A 1224-nucleotide genomic window follows, 5' to 3' on the forward strand; every position below is an offset into this window, starting at 1 on the left:
CGAAGCCAATCCGATTACGGGGGCGAATGTTCGCGTATCGAGGCATTTCGTCGCCATTTGACTCATTTTAATCCCGTTACAGGGCCGCGTGATTTACGGCCACCCCATGCAAATCGCCCCATTCTCACGTGGACTCTGTAATAAAAAAAATCGTGCAAACTCACCGCGCCGATCTCTCGCCCTCGTAACCCTGCAGGCTTCTGTGCTCGTCCAAATGGCCGAAGAGGTTTTCCAACTCGGTGAGCTGCTCGTTCCTCGCGGCTGTAACCTCCCTCAGCACCTGGAGAAAGGGAGGTATCATTGTGAGGATATATAGTAGTTCATGGTTAACCGGTTAATTTGTTTCCAGGATCGATGGGTGACAGGGGTTATTGGGTGTTGAATGTTCATGTTCTCGTGAACATTTTTTTGAAACGGATGTCGTTTCTCTGTTGAGAGATTGTTGGAGGAACGATGGAATAATCGGTTGCGTAATGTTATTAGATATTTAGAGATGACTCGAGATATTTTTTTAAATATTGATTGTTTGCGATCAAAGTGTTTTTGAAAGAAGAATAATTTCTAATATTTTCGAGATTCTCCGAAATTTTTATATTTTTGTTTTCAATTTTAATTCTCGTTTTAACTTGACAGTTTCGACGAGTAAACAGTGACGAGTCGTCAAGATTTGAAAAGAGTGGTATTTGGCCTGGAGAAATTTGATTTTTGTGCAATGTATAATAATAATAATAATAATAATAATAATGATTTACAATAAAAATTACATACATTAGAGATTTTGGCATGAATACCAAAGATCCAAGCTGGTTACCATTATTACTATCGTTCTTATTCAAACACGCGGATATTCAAATTGCAATTCATCTACATTTTCCTTCGCCATTTCAAGTATCATCACGTTTCATTTCCATCACTGTCTCCTGCCATGCGATTTCTTCACAAATTGTACGTAAAACGCAGAAAATAACGGATAGCTTCCTATAAGAGTTCGCGTAAAGACAGCATAAATTTGCAGCGCGTCGCGACGATGGCACACGTTATACACATATGCCATGCATAAAAATGGTATCCATGATACGCCGACGTGATTTACATAAATATAGTACTTCTGTCTTCCATTACGTCACTACGACGACATAAGGAATCTCTTTCTCTTTTTCTTTTTTCTTTTCTCTCTCTCTCTCTCTCTCTCTCTCTCTCTCTCTCTCTCTCTCTCTCTCTCTC

The 1224-nt window shown here is 39.6% G+C and overlaps 1 protein-coding gene across 1 annotated transcript in view; it reads right to left on the reverse strand.

Annotated features, from left to right (window-relative positions):
* Positions 1-1224, reverse strand: part of LOC102671133 (UPF0489 protein C5orf22 homolog) — an 834013-nt gene that overhangs the window by 133316 nt on the left and 699473 nt on the right. The window contains exon 6 of the mRNA XM_006618905.2: positions 165-280. Within this exon, the coding sequence (XP_006618968.1) occupies positions 165-280 (116 nt within the window). The remainder of the gene's footprint in view (positions 1-164; positions 281-1224) is intronic.

Source organism: Apis dorsata, unplaced genomic scaffold (assembly GCF_000469605.1).
Source record: "Apis dorsata unplaced genomic scaffold, Apis dorsata 1.3 scaffold_382, whole genome shotgun sequence".
Lineage (NCBI taxonomy): Eukaryota > Metazoa > Arthropoda > Insecta > Hymenoptera > Apidae > Apis > Apis dorsata.